The following is a 24,444-nucleotide window of genomic DNA, read 5'->3' as shown; positions in this document are numbered from 1 at the left end:
AAGTGTTTAGCAGGATTGATATTCAAAACGGTAAACACGCACTGCATTGTTTACGGTGTGTAGCTTATCTGCAGCATCAGTTTCCCTTTTTGAATGACGAATATAGTTGCCTCATTTAAACGCCGGCGCAGAACGCGCATGCTAGCTAACAATCGGCAGTAGTTCTCTCGGTGTGTTCAAGTGCAGCTTTTCCCCGATGCGAGGCGACAACACAGTCGGCTTTCATCCGCGCTAGTTCGTCGGCGTCGGCTCGGTGTGTTCCAGGCTTAAAGACCTCTCGCCATTTTATCTGGCACACGACTCCCGCTCTACTCAAGCCAATCAGATAACCGCCACATTTGCGCTGACCAATCGTAACACGTTCTCTCTTCAACCAATCACGTTTTGCTTGATAATCAGGGCAGGAACATAATTCATTTTGCACTCCTCAAAGGAACTGCATTCTATGCAAGCTTCTTTCCGCCACGGAATACAACATTTTAAAAGATGATTGCGACTTTTTATCTCACAATTGCGAGTTTACAATTTCTCAATTCTGATATCTTTTCTCAGGAATTTCGTGATATAAAATCACAATTCTGACTTTTTTCCTCGCAATTCAGAGTTTATATCTTCCAATTCTGACTTTATAACGCACAATTGTGAGTTTATATCTCGCAATTCTGAATTTTTTCATCTTTTCTCAGAATTGTGAGATACAAACTCACAATTGTGAGAGAAAAAAGTCAGAATTGTCGGATGAAAAGTCACAATGACCTTTTTTATTTTTTATTCTGTGGCGGAAACAAGCTTCCATGGGCGCGTTGTTCAAATTGAGTATTTGTGTGGTCAAAACAGCCGGTTTCCAAAAGATTGTTGGATTTTAAGGCTTCTTTAAATTTCCATCAGGATCGACTCAGGATTACAAAGGACTAATGATTTGCACATTTGCTTTGACGCGTCCAGTGTAGACCAGCATCAAACTGTTGCGGACGAGACAGTTGCACACGGGATAGACATAATGTAAGACATGGCACAACTGCTGATTTTGCCTTTTAAAGCATTGTGGTGACAAATATAGGACATGTGATGTCAAAAATGACAAATGACCTTCAGTGATGTAACAATATGAGCCTCAACATCACTGAAGTGAAGTCTGCATTTAACCCATCCAACCCAGAGTAGTGACTGACACACACACACACAGTATTGAGAATCAAACCCGCGACCTTCGGGTTACAAGTCTCTAACCATTAGGCCACAACTGCCCCACTTCAGCAAGTACTTGAGTTTTGTGAGTGGATAATGCAAATAATAGGATATTATAACTTGGACATTGTCTTCCCTGATTTCAAAGCAAAACGTGATTGGGTATAGCAAGAACGTCCTCTGATTGGTCAGCGGCGCAATGTGGCCGTTATCTGATTGGCAATACACTTTGCGTATGTATACAGGCAGGAGCCATCTTGGAGAACAGTCTCGACCAGTCGAACCACGAACGCCGTGATAAGTGAGCTGGTCGATCGGAATTACATTTGTGAAATCTAATTACATGGAAATGCATGCATTATATCTGTTTATTAAAATATATGTGTGACTAACTACAAGGGAAAAAGCGGTCCCATACTTTCATATGAGATTACAAGTCATAGTTCAGCTCACTTATCACGGCGTTCGTGGTTCGACTGGTCGAGGCTGTTCTCCAAGATGGCTCCTGCCTGTATACGCGAAGTGGACTGTCTTTATAAAGTATCTTCTTATTAAACTGTCCGTACACTTACACAGTTCTCAATACTTCGGTTTGCATGTAGGGACCCTCATTATGCTAGCGTGTTAGTGTGGGGCTATTTTGAGCCTTATTAGTGGAATTAACTGGCGATTTCTTTTTACTTATTCTATGCCCTATAGACTAGCGTTATAAACCATTTTTAGAGATAAAACTCTTTACATTCGATTATCATGAAAACAAATCCCAGAGAACAGTTGACTCGGTACCAATGTGTTATTAGACCAAAAGGTTTATTTTGCGCTGGAGTTGTCCTTTAAGTGGTTCAACTAACTGCATTAATATAAATTCAAACTTTAATAACATTTGTAAATAACATGGAATTAAGTGTACTTCTTTTCACATAGCTTGCCACGATATAAGGCACTATACGTATACCACTTTCATTGAATACTAACATTAAATACTGGGGGACAATAATGTAAAGCTGTCAAAACGGAGCCCGGATTCAGTCCACTGAAGTCAAGGGAAGTTTAAAATGCAGTAAACGTGATGTGGAAATGAGTAAGCATAGAATCAACAAATGAAATGCCTAAGGCTTTTTGTCGGAGAGTATTATTCACCTGCTCTGCATATGTGACATCAACATCAACTCCTTTTTCGACACACAACACTATTAAGTATTAAACAGGAACATCTGTCAAACACAGATTTGTGTTATTCATGGGAAGCCAAAATGTGTAATTTCAACTTTTAAGAATATTTTAGTATGAATTGCCCCCCATTTGATGTTTTCTTTTTCCATACGGCTCCCTAAACATGTGTTAACGCACATATTCTGTACTCTGAACACATTGCGTCACCAGTAAATACATCTGAGACTAATATTATATAGGGTTATGCTAACAACATGAATGAAACAGTCTAACTGTCTCCAATATGTTCACTGACTTCAGGAATTGGTTAGGGAATCTATATTACCATCCCGCCGATTCTCATACTGTGAAGCAAATGATTAATTTAGAGTTCTTGGACAGTTGTTTGGAAAAACAATGTTCTAAAGAGCTGATGTCAAAGAAAATTGATTACTGAGAAACAAACAGTGGTGAATTTAAAGTCCCCCTATAGTTAATCATATTATCCCATGAAACTCATCTATCACCAAAATGACATATTTAAACGTTTTTTTTCCTTGAAAAAAATGTCTAGATGCACTTTTACATGTTGATTGTACTGAAATGTGTGTTGGCAGTGCCTGTATACAACCATCATATAATGATTTAATGAAATAATGATATGATATAATGAAAAACAGTGTTTTTGTTTTAATCTTCTTATATGTTTTCCCCTGCCTCAAATCGAGCCGTTCGACCGTGTGACGTCACTATATCGGACGCCCCTCCCACGATTGTTGATTGACAGCAGCATTTCAACAAAGACCCGCCCTGAGCGAGCTGTCATCATAGTCCACTATTGTTGATGCACTGGAGCAGAATGGTGTCTAAGCGATTGTGGTGTTCTGTTCTTGGGTGCAATAACGAACACAGCAGTCATTTTAATGTTCCTAAATCCGAACCGCTGAAGACGGAGTGGCTGAGTTTTGTTTTCGAAGGGAATATTCCCCACGAGCAACGACAATGCTTTCATGTTTGCGCAATTCGCGAATCTTTTCTCACACCAGACTGCTTTATAAACGAGGGTCCGTGTAAAGCTGGTTTTGCTAAGAAGCTGCTCCTGAAAAAAGAATCGGTACCAACTATTCATGTCCCTGCTGAAGCTCCAGAAGAAGTGAGTGTAAAATTTTATTAACCTTTATATTAACGTTAATCTTTGCAAATCGCTTGCACGCTTCACGATGAATGTGGCTAAGGTTTACACTCAGGGTAAGTTACATTACGGCATGTTTTCTATGTACGACGTTCTCAATATAATTCATAATCCCACGTATATCATGAACAACGCGTTATAGTTATTGTGTTATTACAAACCGAGTACGTATACATCAGTAAACACATATAGCGTTCGTACATCTCACTAAGTTACTCTAACGTTACCCTGCCAGTACACACAAAGATACATCAAAGTGACATTACGTTAATCAACCAATCAGAAACGTCCTGTTCGAGCCTTAATTGTCGAACTTCTTCGCGGCCGTCATCTTGTTCCGGGTCCAGCTCCGGTTCAAAGTGAAACGGTTGCACAGACGTGTCCTCAGAGACTCCCACTGCCATTCTCTCTCCAAAACATACCCTCAACTGTTGTCAAGGCAACACTCCACGCAACAGAGGGGCGGAGTCAGCGAAGCTCATTATCATTTAAAGGCATATGCACTGAAACGGCGTGCTGAAAACAGAGCTGTTTTTGACCAGGTAAAATAAGTGTTTTCTTACAATACTAATAAGAATTTTTAATTAAAGTATTACAAGCTTTTAAGTTAGACCCTAAAGAATCAAATTAACTTGTATGAAAATGGCATTATATGACCCCTTTAAAATATCTTGAATTAAACACGACACCCATGCCTCATTTAGTAGGCTATACGTGGTTCTATGAATATGCAAATGAGCCCCGCCTCCACTCACTCGCCCAGCTCAGAGATCCACTCGTTGACGATCACACATTGATCTGATTGGTTACAAGGTCGTTTTTGACGTCAGAAACACCAGCGATTTCAAACTGTGTTTTTTGAGACTGTCTTTGGTTCACTGCAGTTTTAAGGAGAAAATACTCAGCAATGCTGTCGACTTATGAACTTACACATGGTTTGTCTTAAAGCATGTTAAAAACACCACAGAGACATATTTAAACAACATTAAACCTTGATTATCATCGGGGACTTTAACTTTACCCTTTTACTGGTGTTTTAAATGTTAACCGGTTCAAACCATCATATGAAGGTCGATTACCCATTGGTTGTTTACAAGCAAATTATAACTAATTAAATTACACTGGGTGTTAATCCATATTGCCAGTAATTTAGAGAGTTTTAAGGCACTCCTTTTTAATTGTTTTAAGGATTAAAATAATCATTTTTAAATGCCGCAAAACATGGAGAAACTTTAACAAATCTACATTTGTGTAGATAAAACTTGGCTATAATCAACCGGAGCCGTTGAAAAACATATTCATATTTAACGGCTCTGCAATCAAAGTTGTGGGAGCGTTGAGTTTGTGTACGGTTGTCATGGCGACGCTGGCCCTTCCTCCCCCTGAGCCTGTGCGTTCAGTTGCTCCTCCTCACTCCTCAGTCAAGCACTGGTTTTATTAAAGAGTGAATGAGGACAGCGCAGTTTTCCTGCTGTGGATAGATACTGGATACTGTCTGATCAAATATGTCTCACACTGTGACTCTCGCCGGTCCCTCGCCGTGGGGTTTTCGACTGGTGGGTGGACGGGACTTCAGCACACCGCTCACCATCTCCAGAGTACGTCTTTTCTCATTCTTCTCTTTTAATGATGGACTGTTTCTCAACGCGACCCCTTTACAACCGGCGTGCTATTTCATTGTTGTTACGTGACCTTTTGGGTTTACTTCTCTAAATGTGGGTTTACTTCTCTAAATGAACTCGATGAACTTTGTTTTTCTTGTTTGTCGCGTCGATTCGCCTTTACTGTAACGAAGATATTGCAATTTCACTTGAGCTATTATGCTCAGTAAAAAAGAGTTCTTGTTTCTGTCCCGTTAAAATATCAACGCTATCTCCTAAAATTTCTTTGGAGAAATAACAGGAAAAAATGAGACAATAGTTGACAATTATTTGAGCTGTAAAATGTAACGTTATTTGGCCTTTGAACAATTTAAAGGATAAATGTTTGAGTTCAAATTGAGACCTCTCACTTTGTAGACTTTGGTACCTTGCTTGGCATTTTGGCCACAGTTTAGTTTTTTTTTTTTTAAATCAAAATTATTATTATTTTTTAATATGCTGGAGACTTGAGGAGAAGTCTCCATTTAATCTAACTGATGTCTAAGAGAAACATTTGAGATATTAAAGCAATCTTCTGTGTTAATATCACTTTCCTTTGGGCATTGACTTCGATGCTTCTCAAATGAATGAAAAGCTGAATCATGCTCGACAAACCCTATCATTACTGCACATTTGTGGTCAGTAAATGCCTATGTCAGAAGAAGCCTTGCACTTACATTTAGAAAAAATGGCAGCTGGTTTTCACCGATTAATATTTACAGCCAGTCAGGGCTTTATCTGTGGTCATGGGTGTTTAGTCTACTCCAACCAACCTTTCACCCGTCCACATGAATGGATGAAGGTGATAATGGTACAGTTTTCTGGTTGTTTATTGGAACTGCTAATAATTCAGTTTGACATTATCTAACCCCTACAATAGCCTATACAAAACAATTTGGGTTGTTTTTAGCCCAACAGCTGGGTAAATATAAGTCGGAACACATGTTGGGCTAATCTTATACCCATAAAATTGGGTTGTTTATTTAACCAAGCATAATGAGTTGATTTTATTCATTCATTTGTACAATAATACTATCTTATTTTACTTCATAATTGAATTGGTAGCCCTACAGTACTTACAGATTAACTTAATCATCCTTTTTGAAAAATACTCCCAGGGTTTCTGCAGGAAATTTAAGACTTTTTCAAGACCTTTTTAAGACCAAATGAAGACAATTTACTGAATAAATTAAAAGGAAAACACAATACATCAATATGTTCTTTAAATGTCTAGGGAGCAACACGAGTTGCATTAGCAACACTTCAGAGTTTGAAAATACAACATTAAAGAGATATCGATATCCATTACTTTTTCATTCATTTTACAACAAAAGAAAGTATTGAACTGCTCTCATCCACTAGAATATAATTTTTACTTTATCTTCTAATCACACTGCAAAAAAGAGAGGTGTTCTTCCTCAGTATTTTTGTCTCGTTTAGTCGTTTTCCAGTGCAATGTCAATAGATTCTTAAATCAAGACGCAATTACTGGAGAATTGCTGAATTATTGTCTTGTTGCCAATGGAATGTCAAAAAAGTCTTGTTTTATGTAAAACTGATTAAAATGAAGTGATCTTATGCTTAAAACCAGAACAAATATTTGCTAATGACTGACTCCATAACCTGCCCATATACAAACAGTTCACAGTTCTGAGAACATTTTTTTAAATGCGACAGGTGACTTATGTTGCTTTGCACAGTAACGATTTTACACATGACATAAAACATGCTCAAACCTGTATTCCACAGAAGAAATGAACAAATTTGGCTGAGAACCTTTCTCTCCTGAAGAGGATGCAAAAGTTTCTCAACCGCTGGGTAACATAAAAACTACCCAAACACTGAAAAAATAACCCCCGAAAAATGACCCAGCGTTTGAGTTGAGAAAATAACCCTGAGTTTTGGTGCTGAAGAAACATCTGCAACAGTTAAAGATAGCAGCTTGATGCTGAAAGCTGGTGAAAGGCTCATCAGCACCACAGGATTGAGGATGAATCTGGTAAAGTGAAGCTACCGCTGTAAGGCTTGGCTTCGGATATCTTGCATTTACGTCCTATGAAGGCTTCCATCTGGCACTGTGGATCGAGTTCCCAGTAAATGCTGAGATTAAACCTCAGGTTTTGTTAGGGAAAGTGTCTGTTAGGGTTGCAGATGTTAAGTTGCCTGTTGCCAATGGAAAACCTTCAAATGGAAAAGAGGAAAGTTTAAAGTAGGGGTGTAGCGATCCCCTCATGATTCGATACACGACATTGAACTCACGATACGATATTATTGCAATACTCCAAGACATATGATATAAGGGTAACAAAAAAGTAATTGTTGATTAAAATGCTAAATTAGGTGTTACATTGTGTGTGTAAATGAAGAGTCTTGGACTCGGTGCTGAAACCCAAAGCACAGGACAATAGAGACGCCAGAATAACAATATTCATGATTCTGAAGCTGAAAATACTGAATTATTGTAGATGAACATGCTTGAACTCTGTCACTGACTAGATATATTTAAAATAATGTAGGACTTTTTACTGGTAACATCAGACATTTGGCATTATCAGGACCACAAATATTCCCCCTTTGCATATTAGCTATACATTCAACATTATAGTAGTTTAATGTCTGACACTAAAACTCTGAAAACTTTTGCATCGACAGGCCTATATTGTTACATCCCTAGTTTAAACACAATCCAAGATGCAGTTTTTGTAAAATGAATGTAGACATTCAGACAATATAGGAGATAAATTGGGAATATGGAGATATTTTGCTTAATTACGCAGTTACTTGGGATATCCACAACCTTGGACCATTGGTTTGTTGTAAAATGCTTTTGCTTCTAAGCTAATGGGTTGAACAGTTGGTGTTTTCCTGATGAATGTGAAAGTGCTGAGGTAAAAGTTCATTGAATCATTGCCAAGTGCAATACACAACAAATTGTTAGCACTTGTCCGGACCAACTGACAAATGTGGCTATCCATTTACAGGAATTCAGAGAACGGTGCAATGTTTTCACTCTTTGCCAAGTCTTCACTACAAAAATACTGAGAAAATCAGAATCTCTTTTTCATTCCTACGGTAAACTTTAAAGTAGCCTGAACCAGATAGACGTACGCCGTCTTATAAACATATTTACTCTGCTAATCTTCAATGTCTGACTGGTTCCCTCTGGGATTTCACAGGGCTAATTTATTGCATCCAGGGCCTTCCTCTTGTTTTTGCTCTGTAAGGGCATGCAGTAATGCTGGCAGGCTGAAACTCATTGTCCACTTTTGTTCAGCTCCGCATTTATAACACAGACACATTCCAGGAAGCCATGTGACATTATTCAAAATGAGATTAAGTAGTAACTAGGAGTTTCTGAGGCACAGGATTCATCAAAGTTCACAGCGTCATGGGAATGTGTCCAAGCTACACTGTTAAAGTTGAGTGTCTTTTCACATACTTTCTATGGGTGGTCTCAAATGGTGGGTTCTTGGCTGTAATTGGAAAAAAATGGGTTGCTCTGTTCTGACAGGGTCACGGGGAGTAGGAGGGAAAAAAACAATGCAAAAAATCAATCAAACTCTAAGGTATTTCAATGCAAATTGGCAGAGGTCACCATGGACATGTTGTTCCCCCATTCTTGAAAAACAATGACCAAAACTACACAAGTTAGACCAAAATATGTCCCAGTTTGCCGGCCAAAATGAGAGCATGAACCCATCGATTCAATGTTGCGTGGGAAGCAATTTTGTTACTTTGTTGGTACTTGATGTCCACTTTAAAACCAGGATCTTAAAACTAAACCGGTTTAGAACAACTTCTCTATACTTAGGCCTACGTTTTTTAATTGGAGGGTAACCATTGATTTTCCTTTCCTTTTTATTTTTATTCCAAAGGTAAAGTAAACAGAAGTGCCAAAAGTTGCTGGGTCAACATTCAGAATATTGGTTACGTTGAAAGCAACTTTTTTTACTCTTTATGTCCAATGATTTCCAAATCAGCAGCTTCCTAGTGTATGTATGTGGAGTTTGATTGAATTCCCACTGTAATCATCAACAGTTTTAATGGATATAAAGCTCATATTTGTATCCTGACTACAGTGATCCTTTCTCCCTATCATTCTCTCTAAATGTAGGCTATGTATAATGTTTCTCACTGTAAATCTTAGCTTTTTTTGGCCAAAACAGAGAGGTCACATTACATAACTTGTTCTTTGTGGCTCAGCCGGGTAAACCAAGATGTTTCAAGATAAAACACCATGTGTTAGTATTACTCAGGACCTTCATACACATGCAATGAGGCCTGTTAAATGGGACGAATTAGCCTTATTAGTAGGTCAAGAGCTTCTGTTTGCTAAATATTTAAGGTTGTACATATGTGCTTGGCTTATTATAGGCAGGTGAATGAGTCATTTAGTTAATGACTTGGATGTGGGCTACATCCCCCTGTAATAACAACAGCCCTTGGTCCCTATTCTTAAGTCAAGTGTTCTGTACTTAGGAACAATTTCAGGCAATTTCCTGGCTTAACATCTAAACTGGTCTTTTTAGAGGTCTATGATTACTTCAAGTTAATTGTATCTATATAGTCAACTATGGTGTGTGGCGGTGGATATAGTGCTTACATTTAATTACTTTCACTATGCAGAAGCATTCAAATCTCTTTGTTACAAAAGCAAGAGTTTACTTTATTAAAATGTTTTGATGCCTGATTTCTACCATCCATTTTTCAATCCACTTGACTTGTCACTGGTCAGTGATTTCTACTTGTAATGTTCTATAATTTTTAAGAAAGTAAGAGATGAACAGTGTAGGCCTAGTAGATTTACAATATTGACCCTAACATCAAATAGTTATTGGCTATTTGCATTTCAGTTTGTTTGATCTCAAAGCCAGAGGGTAAAGGCCGTGTCAGAGAATGAGATATGATATATGATATGAAAAATGTTTATATTGATGTCATGTGTAGAGAAGGAATTCAGCAATTGTTTACTGTAATTGAACAAAAATTACTGTTCCGTACATTTAAAAAAACTGTTTGTCATTAAATCCATGGCCAGATCAATATTTCACCTTAAAAAAAATAAAAAAAATTAACATTCTTTAATGGTCTATTATTTTCTTCCTCATTGTTAGAAGAAAAATCTTTCTCGTTACTGTCACGGGTGTGGTGCAGGCAGATGAACAGGCTGAAGTCAAAGATCCAATTTCAATAAACTTTACTTACAATATAACAAATAATCAAACTGGTACAGGCAGGCAAAGAACACAAACACCAGGTAACATTTACAACGACCGACAAGGACAGACTGAACAGAAGCAAACTAAATACAAGCATGAATCAAACATAACAAGGTGAAAACAGGTGACACTGATGATGATAACGAGGGACAGGCTGGTAAGTGAGGGAGTGAATACAGGTGTGGAGAAGAGGAGGATTCTGGGAAGTGTAGTGCAGACACAAAGACAGACTGGTGCAGACGAGGACTGTAAAGGCTAGACTCATTTGGACAAACGTGACTCTACTAGGGCTGCACGATATTGGAAAAAAATGACATTGCAATATTTTTTTTCTGCAATAGTGATTTGAAAACAATTTCACCAGATTAATTGAATAGCTCTTTTTAAAATCAAACTAATTATTTGTAATTAATTTAAGCTCTAGATTGATTGAGGTGATTTTGTAGGGGAGTGAATCTGTATAGAAAATAATAAACAAATTACAAGCATAGACAAACACAATAGAACAAAGTCACAAATGAAATAAACAGTGCTTTATGTTTTTCAGGTTAGTCTAACAGTATTCAGGTACAGAAATTGAATAATCATATTTCCAGTGGTGGAGGAAGTACTGAATCTCAGTACTTAAGTAAAAGTACAAATAACCAGAGACATATTTACTTTAGTAAAAGTAGAAGTACCACAATGACAACCCTACTTAAGTAAAAAGTACCTGATTTTAAATGTACTTTAAGTATTAAAAGTAAAAGTACTTGCATAACAATTTATTCTCTTAATGTCTATATTCTAATGATTAATAAAACAGTTAATTCTAACTCATTCAACCTAATACTCATATAATGATGTTCAATATGATGGAAAAGCAGTTATATTTTAAGTTTTTGTTACCATCTCTGAACAAGCTTGCAATTAGGCAATATACACATCAAGCTTACTATATACCCTTACTATATACGGTATATATATATATATATATATATATATAAACACACATATTATGTTAAAACGCCGTATGACGGCGTTTGGCTGTAAACGCGATTCATTTATGGCGTAATTCTGAACCTCATGGCTTGCCATACTAATTCTAACCAAATGTATAATACACACGCACCCCACACCACTACTAAACCTACCAATGCGTTTCCTATGCATGTAAAAACTAATTTTCGCGTATAAATTGCACTATAAACACACTGCGTGCTATAGAGACGCATTTAGTGTGACCGGGTTGATATATCTATGGCAACCAAACTTCACTGGTGAGACAGAAACGTGCGATGAACGGACGGTCAGGATGACGTTTTGGCAGAGGAAAAACTGATCAGAAAATGTAACGAAAATGTAACAGAACGTTGTAGAAATGTAGTGGAGTAGAAAGTATAATAATTGCTGCAAAATGTAACGAAGTAAAAGTAAAAAGTATGCACTATTGATTCTACTTAAGTAAAGTACAGATACGTGAAAAATTTACTTAAGTAAAGTAACGAAGTATTTGTACTTCGTTACATTCCACCACTGCATTTTTCAAATAACACTGCATAGTCCTTACTGTATAAATTAAATATAATTAATCTTTGTTAAAGCTACTAAAGTGATTTTCTCTTTGTATGTTGTAGTTTGATAAGCATTAATGACAGACAGCAGTGGGTATATTAGGCTGCTGTCACTTTAATGCACAGATCCAATATAATGATACACATCCATTTTCTTTCTCAACTTTTTACGTTCACGTTAAAACGTAAGCAACTGTGTTTACTAGGACACTCACGAGACGGGCAGTTTGTCATAATGTTGCGTCGATGTGTCCGTTCAAGCACAAAAGAAAAAACTCCACAAAAAACTCCAAAAATGTACCTATACCTCAACACTAGAGGCAGTAAAACACCAACAGCATTTATTCCTTTTCACACAAATTATTAGGGATGCACAAAATATCGGCCGCCTTATCGGTATCGGACGATTTTTTTTTTTTAATGTTATCGTTATCGGCCCGAAAAGAAAATGTGGCTGATATATTAAAGCCAATAAATTATAGATTATGTCCTTCAGCTGAAACACTTCAGATGCGCACTGTTCAACATGATGGCTTTGAATTGCTTGAAATATGATTGGAGTCACTTTATTGGAGTTTATGTATTAAAGTGCAACAAGTCTGTCATATAGACTACATAAAATTATTATGAGAACATTAAAATTGTATGCTTGGGACATGGATTTTAATGGTGAGACTTGTGTTTTTGTAATCATGTTCTAAAAATTTTGGATTTGCATTTATCGGCCAATATCGGGTATCGGTTTTCAAAATAAAGAATTATCGGTTATCGGTATCAGCCAAAATGTTCAAATCAGTGCATTCCTATAAATTATGATTACAGGGACAGATTTTTTTATTAAGAAGGACTTATTTTTGCTCAGTTCCTTGCACAATACTATGGTAAAACCTCCAAACACTTTTACCATAGTGCATGATTTGTAAACTAATACATTTGGACATTTTCATCACATAGCCAGCTCTATATTAATGGCTTTTCTGATGTAGTAAACATGCTCAGTAGCTCATCTGGTCCAGCATTGCCCTTGTGTGAAATACAATTAAAGAGCTATCAAAGACTTCTAGACTCAAGTTCAAATGGCATGATTGCTTCAGCAAATGTGTTTTTATCTCACGTTTGCTTTTCTTAACACTATCGGTTATGTTTTGGGTAGGGTTTAGTGTAGGTGGTACTAGGGCTGTGCGACATTGAAGAAAAATTATATATGCAACAACTCGTTAAATAATTTGATATGATAATGGTTCAAGTGTGTAAAATCAATTTAAATGATATTTAAACATATAAACACTGAAAATGATATAACCAACATAAATGTTTCATGTTCTTTCTGTGATAAGAAAGCATCCTTAGAACTTCTGAAAGTGAACAGGAGTGTTTTACTGTAGCATTACATAAAAAGTGTCATTTCAAAGTCAATAAACCAGGGTTTTCAAGACGTTTTTGGACGTCTTGATCTCAAAGTTGTTCAGATGCGTTTAATAAGGGACACCTTCAAAATGTGAAGTGCTTGTATAAAACCCCCTACCAGTTTGATAACCCCGAAAGTCAAATAAATAAATACTACCAAGTCTTTGCTCAGCTTGGTAATATGTATCTACCTGAAAACTTAACATCAAGAACATCCAGGTAAACAAAAACACCTCAAACTAAGGGTGGATGAATCTTTTTGTTACTGTACTTACTGTTTATTATTGAAAATTGGAACAAAGGTGCAAATTACAAACAATAGGACAAATACAATAAAAAAGTTTTTTAGGTAGGCCTACATAAGGTTTATTTTAAAGTTGCACTAACAACAAATTATTAATCAAATGTAAAAATCAAACACTGCATAGTCTTCACTCTATGAATTAAATATACATGAACTCTTATTAAAGATACAAAAGTTATTGAGTCGAGAGCAGTGAGTGATTTATTGTTGGGTATTTTCAGTGTGGATAACATCACTTATTAAAATGGGCCCTAGTGTCTTTTGTCGCATCGCGTTGCACCGCTCTTGTAGACACTGTGTGTTATTGTGTTAAAATGATTCAGTTATCACAAGCCATTGTAATATAGACATCGCAATATGTACATTTGCTATATTTTGATATTTCCGATATATCCTGCTGTCCTATAGTGGTATCTTATTTTTAAACTCAATATAGCATTAACCTTTAAGCGCTATATTCACCTAATATTTAATTTCCGAACTGCCATGATACGTACAACAGCCAATGTAATTTTCCATTGAGTTCAACTGTGTAGTTGTGTGTTCATGTCATGATGCTAACATTCCTGTAGCTCAGTAGAGTACGGTGCCTGCAACACCAAGATCATGGGTTTGATTGAATTTTATTAATGCTGATTTTAATAATTAAAAAAACAGGTTGCTGTATTAAGTTGTAGTGATGAGAATGAGTTTTCTTCTTGCATTACAGTAATACGACTGTTACAGTAAAAAGACTGAAGTTATTTTCAATCACAAATGTGTTTCTATGTCTTAGGCACACCGTTTTCAACTAAAAACATAAAGCGTTTTGGCCGTTCGTTTACTTTTGCTCATTGAAACCTTTTTGAACTCTTCTTCATCTTCATAACAAAGACAGACATAAGATTGGGATTTTGTTAAATGTTCATGTGTTCAATGAGAATTTAGGGGGAAATGTTTCTTTATGCAAAATATTATTTCTTTTTTCCTTTCAAATTGTGGGGTGAAATGAATCAGAATTTCCTTTGTGAGATTTACGCAAAGCATAATGCCCCTGAATGTTGACAGACAAGGTCTTACAGTAAATATGGAATTGCCTCATAAGCATGAATGCATCACATTGAATAGTCACCATATCGCACACTAGTCCACTGAGCAATTGATCATCTGTCATTGGTGTAGTTGTTGGCTTTGTTTTATTGATGGTTTCCAGTGAGTCAGTAATGGTACCCTTGTCTGCAGGCATTGCAGTGTTTGCCCTGGGTGTGGTACTTCCTTAACCTTTCTTCTGTTTGGCTTTTGTTAGATAACACCTGCGAGTAAAGCAGCGCTGAGCGACTTGTGCCCTGGAGACACCATCCTAACCATCAATGGAGAAAGTACAGAGACCATGACACACATGGAGGCTCAGAACCGCATTAAAGCCTGCACAGATCAGCTTGTGTTGGCCATCAGCAGGTACTGCCTTATAAGCCTGTATATCTGCCTTACTATCCTTACATCCAGGTGCTGCTTGTTTTCACAAAGATATAAGATGACATGCACACAGGGCCGTCGCTAGTGGGGTGAAAGGTGGTGACAATTATAGGGGGCCCCACAAAATCCAGCAGTTATACTATTTAGGCCCCTGTAGTATGAATAATTCTAATATTTATATTAGTTGTATGCCTGAGATTTAAATGAAAACCACAAAAACGTGCAATTTGGGTAAATATTTTTCCAAATATCTGCTTCTCTTACCTCCATAAAAATGGTTTAGTCCGACCTAAAGTATTTATTAATTATTCAGTCAGAGTCAGTGACAAACATCAGATGGACCCAATACAATTGTAAGTCCCGCCCCAGCTCGTGAACAGAACCAATCAGAGTTGAGGCGGCAGCCTGAAGTTAACGATGAACTTGGTGGAAGAGCAGGAGACTGACTGACTGAAAAATGTCGGGGAAAAGAAAACATAAATCAGGGAACCAGAAATGCCAGGAAAAGACGGAGAGGGAGGCAAGGAGAGTGGTTGTATCCCAGTCGACCAAGACGTTCTTAAAGACCGGTTATATATTGTTATTTCGCTGGGAATTAGAAAACTTCCGTCTACAGTCTGCCGTGTACAGTCATTTTTTATTATCGGTGCGCGCCGCAATCGACCGAATGATTACGTGGTCTAAATTCCTGTCTTTTTACAGTATTGTAACTAGAGTTTTAAAAAAAAATACACGAGTCACGACGCATTGCATTATGCATCTGACCTGCCGGCTGATGATATTTAAAACATCGAGAATACACGAATACAACACACTGCACTTGGATGAATAAATGTATTCGCTTTATTTAATAATATTACCAGTTCCATATTATCTTTATTAAAAAATAAGACAATGAATGGTTTTATTTTTTTAATTAGACTGCATTCTTGCCAATTTCTAAATGTTTACTTTTTGATTTATGAATTATAACAGACTGATGGAGGGAAAAAATTATTACTTTTTAAAAATTGGTTTTATTATTATTTAACAATTTCTTGCTTTTTTGTTAGTTTTTATTAGTTGTAATTTTTATATAAACATTTAACTTTTAAAATAAAGGTTTTACAACAACATCACCATCTTCTGTTATGTGGGCCTCCATGTTCATCTATTGTACAGTATATGATATTGGTGGAGGGTGGTGGGGGCCCACATCAATATTTTTTCAGGGGGCCCCGAATCCTCTAGCTACGGCCCTGAATGCACATCTGTTTGACTTAGAGTTTTGTCTTTGAACTTCCCATTTTTCCCCTCTTTATATTTCTATGCAACACTGTAGATTTCTACCATCAGGCTCTCAAAAAAAAAAAAAAAATTGGATTTAGATATATCGGCGAATATATTGGCCATTAGCTTTCAAGAGTTATCGGTTATCGGTATCGGCCAAAATGTTCATATCGGTGCATCCCCAATAAAAAGAACCGCTCGTTTTAAAATCTTCCCGGTCTACTGACATTTGTTCTGACATCTGCTTAAAACATTACAATGCTCATGATAACTTTCATTAACTACAATAAGTAAATCCACTTCACCACGACATTGCGTCGTTGTCGAGGAGTAATTAGCTGGTGAAGTGGATTTACTTATGTAGAGTTTACGAAAGTTATCATGAGCATTGTAATGTTTTAAGCGGATGTCAGAACAAATGTCAGTAGACCGGGAAGATTATAAAACGAGCGGTTCATTCTAGTAGGGATGCACCGAAATGAACATTTTTGCCGATACCGATAACTCTTTATATTTGAAAGCCGATAACCGATATATTGGTCGATAAATCTAAATCCATATTTTTAGATAATTTTGAGAGCCTGATTACAAAAACAAACATCTCAGCATTAAATGCCATGCCCCAAACACACAATTATAATGATGTTCTCATTATAACTTTATGTAGCCGATATGTACTGCACTGAACTGTATTTTCCTTCTTGAAGCGATTCCAATCATATTTCAGCAAATTCAAAGCCATCATGTTGAACAGTGAGCATCTGAAGTGTCTCAGCTGGAGGACATAATACATTACTCATCGGCTTTAAAATATCAGCCAAATTTTCTTATTGGGCCGATAACGATGACAGTAAAAATGAACATATATCAACCGATACCGATATGGCGGCCGATATATTGTGCATCCCTAGTTCATTCATAAATCAATAAGATATATAAATCAGAAGACTCAACACAACAAGCGCAGCGCTTAAAAGGTCTACATACGTTCTATAGAAAGTGTCAGTGTTTTGAGACTTGCGCTTAGGACTGCACATGCGCATTGGAGAATCTAGCCTGATAATTAATCTACTTTAACGCTATTTGAGAACAAGTATCTACATTTATGATACAGTTCATGTCCGATTTAGTATAGCAAGTAGTTTTTGAAACTTCAGGATTCCCCTATTTAAGTAGATAAGACTTTTTTTTTTTTTTTGGAAGGGACTTTGTTGTTAGTCAATTCTGTGTTGACAGAACAGAAACAAACTGTGCTCAACCATATAAAACTTTGAACAGAATTTTCCCCAAAACTTTAAGCTGTCACCGTACCAGGCCACACCATCGAAATGACAATATGATAAAAGATAATCCTTTTCACACACTAAATTTTAGTGTGAGAGTGTGAGATTCACCGAGAGGCATCATATGCTACATCTTGCCATATTTGGTATGTGTTCTCTGAGCAAGCAGCGCGTGTTATTTGGAAAAGCCCTGACCTCTTGGAAGACCTGCTCATATATCATCTTTCGACATTAAGTGGTACATTCACATAGGAGTAGTAAATTTATTTAAGGATACTCTGGGTTGTATATACTGAGCATTCGACTGGGAACGTTTTCCTCCGATTACATTTCAAAACTGTTTTTTGCAGCAGCAAATTTTCATTACTAGAGTAACTTTAACTAGATTTTTACTAGATTTACTAGACAACTAGTTGTTTGCCTGTGCAAAACTTCCCAGCACAACACTAGGATTGCTAGGTGTTTGCTAATGTCTTATTATTTTTATGCATCGATGCAGGATCGTTCACATCAGCATCGCAAAAAACATTATATTCCATCATCTAGTGGGTTGGGGATTTATTCAGTTCCGTAACCACAAGTATGAGCAATAGTAATAGTGATGCTTGCCTTGCCAAACACCACTAATTATTATTGATCTAGGTAGTCTGTGCCATTTGGAAATTGAACTCTAAACAGTCTTAGAGAGTAAACAGAATTTCACGTTTTGTCAACATTAGCCTTTTTGCATGGCCTGCATAGATTGCTCTGTGAAGGTCATGTGACACCATTGTAAATGCAAAAGCATGGCCCCCTGTATCTATTGGTATGTGACCTTTAGCATATGCCAATGACTCATTTGTATTTGTCTGCGCTCTTGCTGGCACGATAAGTACCGCTTGTTTCCAGCGTGCACGATGTGCTCGAGCAGATCACAGGCTGCAGCTTCTGTTTTCCGTGTGCTTGGATGGAAATGCAATTACATGGGACACGGCACCCAGAATCATCCTGAATCATATTCTCCTTGAGACCGTAGAGATGTGAAAACATAAATGACTAAAAACCCAACCACTGTTTATCTTGTTTATTTAGCATAAAAAAATAAAGGAATTTAAATGTTATTAGCTCCTGTTTCAGATTAGAGATTAGAGATGATGAACTGAAAAAATGCATGACAAATTATGAATTTACCTAAATTGGTTTAACCAAAAAAAATCCTGCTTCTTAAAAAAAAAAAAAAAAAAAACTTTAATAACTAAATAATTGTCAGTTTAGATGTGAGACATGTGAGAGAACACATTAGGCTACTTAAGCAAATAAAAATAATGTCTGCTCTGCGCACAGAAATTAAAGCAATAATTGTGCCTGATGAAGACCTGACTGGTCAAAACGCTGCGCTGTTTATAAACACATTTTTCGAGCTGTAATTTCAGTGTGCAGACATTTATTTATTTATTTTTCATTTATTGTTATCTACACCAGCTAAACACCAGCGGTTTCAAACCGTGTTTTTGAGACTGTCTTTGGTTCACTGCAGTTTTACTCAGCAATGCTGTCGACTTATGAATTTGCACATGGTTTGTCTTAAAGCGTATTAAAAACACCACATAGACACATAAACAACATTAAAACCTTGATTTTCACCACTGGGCGACTTTAAACATCATATTTTCTCACATCAGGCCCAAAGAGAGAGCACCATTGATTTGCCCCCAAACCCTCATGTGTTATTATTATGACATTTCATTCTGAATTTCAGTCTTTCTCTTCAGGAAAATGGACCAAAAATATGAATTGCAAAACCTTGTTTTCTTTAGAGCAGTGTTTCCCAACCCTGGTCCTAGAGATCCCCCAACACGGCACATTTGTATCTGGTCACCGTGATTTTGTCACCAAGAAAGACATATTTTGTTGATCCTGGAACAACATTCATGTCCAAAAGTTTTTTCCTAAACAGCCCCACCCCTACACCAAACCCTCCCCATAAGCTATCATTAAAATCAGTGGGAAATTATATGTGAATAGGCTAGCAATGATGTAGAAGCACCATGGCCATAAGCCTAAATTTGATTTGTCTCTCAAATCTGATTGGTTGAATGTATTGTTGATGTTGATCCAGGAACATGTTGTACTTGGTGAAATCACGTTCACCCACACCTACCTGAGGTCTCGGAGTCTTCATGAGCTGACGAGATGAATTGGGTGTGTTTGATTAGGAAGACATCTAAAACATGCAGTTCTGGGAGTCCTCCAGGACCAGTGGAACCAGTGCTGTAGATTTAAAATGCATCCATAGGAATAGCAAGCAAATCAAAGTTCATGGCTGTAATGTAGACTAAAGCCTTTTGGTGGCTAGTTCCCGCCTCCTCCTTCCCTTCGTTACAGTGCGTCACAGCCTTAAAGGATAACTTCACCGATTTTCAGCCACCTTTGTATTGTTACAATGTGAGCAGTATAAATGAACCGTGTGTAGTTTCATCATGTTACCTGCACCTGTATCAGTTTATTTGTCAGCAAAAGTGTGCCGGAATACGCAAAACGCTTCACCTGGCAGATTTTTGACAGCTCCAGAGCTTTAGTGAAAACCAAACACCTTGTAATCAATGTTTACTTTGCTTACATGATGAAATTGTAAACATCTCGCAAGTTATTTGGGCAAAAACTACATGTAACCAAACTCAAGGTTATTTTGGCTAGAAGTGGGTTACTCATAGCCGGACTATGTTGGGGCTATATAGTTAACCTGACATTTAGAAAAATGTAGCATTGGTATATCCTTGTATTTCGGTCTGCTACATTCAGTGATGCCATGTCTGGTTCCTGAAAATACCGGATGTGTCCCTGGTTGACTTCTGAGTCAGCACTGGACAAAGAGGTCTAATGAAACATGTCATACAAATCCACCCAGGCATTTCCTCAAGCCACTGTGAAGCAGCGAACAGCTGCTGGGAATCTCTCCGCATCTCCCTAGCCTCCTCCTTTCTCTTTGAGGAAAGTTGCAGTCTGGAAAAGGCGGAGAGTGCGGATGACAAAGATTGGTTTCCACAAGTCATGAAGCTGTCGGAAAGAGCCTGCTGGGCCAAGCAAGTTGAGTCATAAGACCTGGGTCATGGAAGTGCAGGGGAGCAGAGAAAATAAAAAAGAGGACTTAAAGGAAAGAGAAAACGGGGCAGGACTAAGTGCTTAGTGGACAATGACGCATGAATGAAGAATTGTGTGTGGATTTGAAAGCTTAGAGGAAGAAACAAAGAGAGGGGAAAACTACGTTTGCCATTTCTTGACAGTTGAAAAGGGAGTTTTGAAGGATTGGTGATGATGTCATTGAAGAGAAGTTGGCTGAGCACTCGGCAAATACCTTTTTTGGCTTGAAATTAAAATATATTAGTTAAAAAGTGTCTGCTATTGGTTAAATAAACAGGACAACCTGACCAAAGTCAAAGACAATCTTCTTTCTTCAAGCAGCTGAAAGGTTTATGCTCTGTTTTTCAGGTTGTTTCTGAGTTTTAGTTCCTGTCTCATTGGTTTCCTTGGTTTTTGATTAGTCCTTGTTTGTTACCATGGCTACTGGTTATGGTTAATTTGTGTTTGGTGTCTTGTGTGTATATATAGCGCAGTGTTTGCTTCTTGAGTTTGTTTTTGGTGCGTTATATATTGTACTAAAGCATACATATATCATACTTTTCCATTCCTAATTAAACACACCTGGGGTCTGTACCATGAAGCCGGTTTAGCTGGCTAGTTTGTGCCAAGGTACCATAAATGCGGCATGACTTTTACCAGTGTAACTTACATAGTAACTTAGGGTGCTTTCACATCTTGGTTCATTTGGTCCGGACCAAGGGCGAAAAATTATACATTGTAGCATTTTTCAGGGGTTTTGGTTCGTTTTCACACCACAGTGATTGCTCTGGTCCGAATCAGTTGATGAGTTGATGAAACGAACCAAAATATAGTCACTTGACAACATTCAGATCACTCGTTGGCCAGATGTGTCTTGAACATATTTCCACAACTGCACTTCGATTGGTCAGAATTAACGTGCGGGAAAATCCCAACAGAACTCCCGGAAGTGAACAAAGAGGAGGAAAATCCGGCTGACATGCGGAGAAGTCGCTCACAATGTATGTTCAGAATCAGCACGAGCTTTATCCTTTCGCAAATCCCCTCATAAACAACACAGTCTAGACGCGATATAGATAAGAGATTCACTGTGCAGTGCGGACAACTGCAGTGTTTATGAGGAGAGTTTCAGTGAGAGTGCAGAACGCGGTGAGTCAGTCATGGCTTAAAGGGAGCGCTATTGACAATCTAAATATTAGTTTTGTTTGACTACGGCAGCTGGTTTAGTCCAAAAACGCGCAGTTCTTCGGCAGTCGGGTCTGTTCGAGGTCGGATCACGTTCTCACCACAAACGAACCTCTCCAGAGTTTGTTTGAAAGCATCCTCTTCGAGGAGGTCTCGGCACGCTTGTTTGGTCCGCTTTTGGTGCGCACCCGAGTGCGATCGCTGGATTCACACCGGCCCAAATGAACCGCACCAAGGGGGAAAACAAACTCTAGTGCGATTCAACCGGACTAAATGAGGCAGGTGTGAAAGCACCCTTAGGGTGTATTCACACCTGCCTTGTTTGGTTCGATTGAATCGAACTCTAGTTCGTTTCCCCCCTTGGTGCGGTTCATTTGGGCCGGTGTGAATCCAGCGATCGAACTCGGGTGCGGACCAAACAACCGAACCGAGACCCAGCTGAAGAGGTGGTCTCGGTACGCTTCCAAACGAACTCTGGTACGGTTCGTTTACGGTCTGAACATGAACCGACCCAATTGCAAGAAAGCACTGCGCCTTTGAGTTAACAGGCTTCCGTAGTCGGAGTTGCGTTATGGGAAAGTGATCTGTTGTAGCCTACTACATTTGATAAAATGAGTCGTGGTTTGACCTGGAGCTTCGAAGAGACGAGCTGCCTTATTAACATTTGGGCAGATGCCCATGTAGCACAGCTGCTGGAGAGGACACATAAAAATACTGATGTGTTCAACATGTTTACTGAACGGATGAAGGAGAGGGGAAATGAGAGGTCTCCCGCACAGTGCCGCGTTATACCGTGTGGTATACACGTAACAATAAGCTACTAGCAAGCTCTTGTGTGCTTCCTAACTCTTCGCGTTTCCGCTGCTCTTTTCCCTGTTGTGGCGGTTAGCAAACAGTGTTGCATTACCTCGCGCCCCCTTCTGGACTGGAGTGTGTTTCACTATGTTTCACGCATGCGATTGGCTGTTCACACTTTCATGTGCACTCGCTCCATAGCTATTCGTGTACTCAGGAAAATCCTGAGTTCACAGAGAAAGTGGATGATCAGTGGCATGTTACCAACAAAGCCTGATAGGTTGGTTTGGTTTTGTCAACATGAAGCTAATCCTGTGTCCCAGAGTTTGTCTCCAGCGCTTCACGCTAAGATGGCATCATGCGGAAAGGTGGTCAACCTATAAATGGCTTACTTATAGTTGACTGTGATGCATTAAACAGAGATAAAAGGAAACATTTTACAATCCAAAAAATAAAAATAAAAAAATAAACACAATTATTACATGCATCAGGGCAGAATGAGCATCTTTGTAAAAACACACGGCTAACAATTTATCATGCAATAATTTGCACAAATTTTTACAAATGTTTTACACAGAAATTCTACTCCTGTTTTAATGAATGAGACCCAACAACTTCAGATACAAGTACATACACAATACAAACGAACATAAGTAAATACTCATGATCCGTAATAGTATTATGAAATTTCACATGACACATTTTGAAACTCTATTTGAGCAGGTCATTGCTGTGTTTTCTGGAAACATCTGGGTATTAGTCACCTTTCTAAAATAAAATTGGAAATGCAGCAAATGTAGCAAAGCCAAAGTAAATCTTTCACTATATTGCAACTCAGTTACTCACTGAAGAAATCCCAACCAGAGGGGAAAACATTTTATGTAAGACACCCACTTAGTACAAAAACATTTTTAGTTTCAATATAATAGATATATTTTTGAGTCACTAAACCCATTCTTACCTCCAAACCTAACCCTAACTCTATTTCTTAAAAATATATACAGTATAAAGAAAAAAAACTGATAAGTGTATAATCAATCACCATAAATTATTTATTGCTAAAATGTCAAAAGGAGAACCAATGTCGTCCAAATGATTTGGATTACAACACACAAGCAAAAGGATCATTTTATGCTGCATTTTTGGTGTATTTTGCGGTCATTTTTTGAGTCACATGACTTGTTTTGTATCCCACGGCAAGCACAATAAATTGTACATAAGTAATAGTTCAATGATTATATTGTGAAACAAGTTGGCAGAACAGAATGGCATGTTATCGTTTTAAGTAAATGAGTCTTCTGCATTAAAACGATGCGAATGAAAACATCTCAGTGATCATAAATACAATACAATCAACCGATTAATTCCATGAATTCAATATTTATAAATGAGGATTCATAAACATGTTTGTCTATATCTATAATGTTGTTCATTTATATTGTATTTTTTTATGCAAGCATAAGTATATGTACGTGTGGTATAACCACACTTAATTCATACATAAAAAGTACACACAAATACTCATGAGATCACGCTGAGAAATCCCATGAGGAGGTCATTTAAGTGTTTGTGTCTCATAGTTGTACTGATAAAAGACAGATTTTGAACAGGCTCACAATGCATAATTATGTGCCACATTCTGACTTCAAAATTGCTTGACGGATTATAATGGAGAAAGAGTGGAAACAACACGGCGCATTGTG

General features: G+C 37.7%; 1 protein-coding gene across 1 annotated transcript in view; it reads left to right on the top strand.

Moving 5' to 3' along the window:
- The first annotated feature begins 4,959 nt into the window (after window positions 1-4,959).
- Window positions 4,960-24,444, top strand: part of pdlim4 (PDZ and LIM domain 4) — a 43,915-nt gene continuing 24,430 nt past the window's right edge. Inside the window, exons 1-2 of the mRNA XM_056263531.1 lie at window positions 4,960-5,130; window positions 14,941-15,092. Coding sequence (XP_056119506.1) covers window positions 5,038-5,130; window positions 14,941-15,092 — 245 coding nt within the window. The 5' untranslated portion in view covers window positions 4,960-5,037. The remainder of the gene's footprint in view (window positions 5,131-14,940; window positions 15,093-24,444) is intronic.

The sequence above is a fragment of the Rhinichthys klamathensis genome, unplaced genomic scaffold (assembly GCF_029890125.1).
Source record: "Rhinichthys klamathensis goyatoka isolate OS25496 unplaced genomic scaffold, OSU_Roscu_1.1 h1tg000207l_1, whole genome shotgun sequence".
Lineage (NCBI taxonomy): Eukaryota > Metazoa > Chordata > Actinopteri > Cypriniformes > Leuciscidae > Rhinichthys > Rhinichthys klamathensis.
This window is presented reverse-complemented; position numbering and strand designations above follow the sequence as displayed.